Source organism: Sinocyclocheilus rhinocerous, unplaced genomic scaffold (assembly GCF_001515625.1).
Source record: "Sinocyclocheilus rhinocerous isolate Xijiao unplaced genomic scaffold, SAMN03320098_v1.1 C36913265, whole genome shotgun sequence".
Taxonomy (NCBI): domain Eukaryota; kingdom Metazoa; phylum Chordata; class Actinopteri; order Cypriniformes; family Cyprinidae; genus Sinocyclocheilus; species Sinocyclocheilus rhinocerous.
In genome coordinates this window covers 1-2,364 of record NW_015786948.1, presented here as the reverse complement: position 1 = coordinate 2,364, position 2,364 = coordinate 1, and the positions used below count along the sequence as shown (strand labels likewise).

Here is a 2,364-nt window from a genome sequence, read left to right as displayed (position 1 = left end):
AAACTACATATATATACATATATATATATATATATATATATATAATTGTTAATTAAAATAAATGTAAACTGAAATAAAATATAAACTTTTTTTTTATTTCAGCTAGTTGCCAAGGCAGCATTTCTCATTTTTGTTTAGTTTAACTTAATATACTAAAATAACTAAAACTAAAACTGAAATAAAAATCAATAAAACTAGACAGGCATATATAAAAAATACTAAAACGACAAAAACCTAAAAATAAAAAGTAAATGAAAACTGGTTCAAAATATTAATAAAAACTTTAATTGTATCTCAATGATACTATAATAACAGTAGTACTGAAGTACTAAAATTACTAATAAAATAAAATAAAAAATATTTTTTGAAATAAAAGTGAATTCAATCTGTGCATTAAACACAGAGTAAATAAATAAATAAATATATAAATAAATAAAACACTTAAAATTACTGAAGCTTAAACAAATTCAGTTGTAAATATAACAATAATAGAAATACTAAAGATAAATAAAACGAATTAAAATGTCAAAAGCACAACAAAATTACTGAAACGTAAACCAAATTAAATTGTAAATATAAAAATAAAAGATAATTAAAATTTGTAATAAATACTATAATAGTATAGAAGAAAACACATTGAAAAGTATGGTCAAAGATAAATTTTTAAAACAAGAAAGAAGTCAAGCGTCACTTACAATTTCTTCTCAAAAATCTAGTTAGCTGAACGGATCATTCTGATGTCATCATGACATCACAGCCCCGATCACATTATCACATGACCGCCCACATTTACATATTAACACCTAAACAGTATTTAGCTGCTGCAATACCATTGGTAAACTACCACTGGTACATAGCCAATCATAAGTAAGGTCATTTACATATAGACATCTTATAGAAGTCTATTTTATTTAAAAGGACAGAGAGAAAGTGGAAAATAGTCATGAAACAAGTTACTACTGTGTTTTTAGTCCAAGAAACATTGACAAACATTATACAATTACAAAAAGTGACAAATATGGCCTCTTTAATGCACTACTGATAGCCTACCAGACTGTTATTGTATGGTATCCATGCTAACGCCTGCTTCTGTTTGTTCAGGAATGGAGGCTGGACTCCCTGGTCGTCCTGGGCCCAGTGCAGCACCAGCTGTGGCATTGGGTTTGAGGTCCGTCAGCGATCCTGCAACAACCCAGCACCCCGACACGGAGGACGCGTATGTGTGGGTCAGGCACGAGAGGAGAGGTGAGATGAGAGGAAAGATGGACTACAGGCTGTGCTTTATAGTTCTGATTCAATTCATAAAAAGGCCTCTTTGGATTCATTGGTTCGGGACTCAGGTGCTATTAATTCACTACAAAAAACTGAATCATAAGGGTCAAGTCTTCAGGAATCAGTTGGACTACACTAGCTATGCTTTATGGTTTTGTTTCACTAAAACTCTTAAGAGTCATTTGTTTGATTGTTTAACTAAACTGAACTGAATCATAAGTGTGTGTTTATTTGAGTTGACTGGAAGATGATTCGGTTTCATTTGTGTGTGATTCAGGTTGTGTAATGAAAAGAATCCATGTCCTGTTCCGGTGTCCTGGGTCTCCTGGAGCGCTTGGTCCAAATGTAGTGTTCCCTGCGGTGGTGGAATCCAATCCCGCGTTCGGACCTGCGAGAACGGAAACACGTGTCCTGGTTGCCCTCTGGTAGGGTCTTCAACTGGTCATAAAAAATAAAAAAACCCTAATATCAGAAAAAGATGCGAAAACTATGTGTGTTACTGTATCCAGGAGTATAAGGTGTGTAATTTGGACGCGTGTGCCGAAGTGAGGCGGACCACCCCGTGGACACCCTGGTACCCTGTTAATGTGACTCAGATGGGGGCGAGACAGGAGCAGAGGGTCAGGTACACCTGCAGGGCTCTCCTCGCTGACCCTCACGACCTTCAGCTCGGCAAACGCAAGATAGAGACTCGCCTCTGTCCCACCAGTGACGGAGCTGCTGCCTGCGAGACTGACGGTACACACACACAGCCTCAGAGGCACATACTCAAATATGCACACATCCTGTTAGATAGGGTGGCACCATTTGGAGGAACAATCTAATTGCTGTGATTTAAAAAAAAAGAGCTCTATGTTTGCTATGCTTGTTTGTAGGTACAATTTGGCCTGAAATGTTGTAATTATATATCAATATATAAAAAATAATAATAATGATAATGATAATAATGATCTTTTTGTTTACTTTTATTTAGTAATTATTATTATTATTATTAACAAATAAAATATCAAACAAAATAAGAATTTAATAAATAATAATAATATAATTATACTACTACTACTACTACTAATAATAATAATAATTATTATTATT

The 2,364-nt window shown here is 34.0% G+C and overlaps 1 protein-coding gene across 1 annotated transcript; it reads left to right on the top strand.

Moving 5' to 3' along the window:
• Positions 1-1,101: 1,101 nt before the first annotated feature.
• LOC107736750 (semaphorin-5B-like) lies at positions 1,102-2,010 on the top strand (the record flags this gene model as incomplete). The annotated part of the gene is made up of 3 exons (XM_016548109.1): positions 1,102-1,245; positions 1,550-1,697; positions 1,782-2,010. Coding segments are annotated over 3 exons (521 nt in total), but the record flags the coding sequence as incomplete, so codon positions are not given.
• Positions 2,011-2,364: the final 354 nt, after the last annotated feature.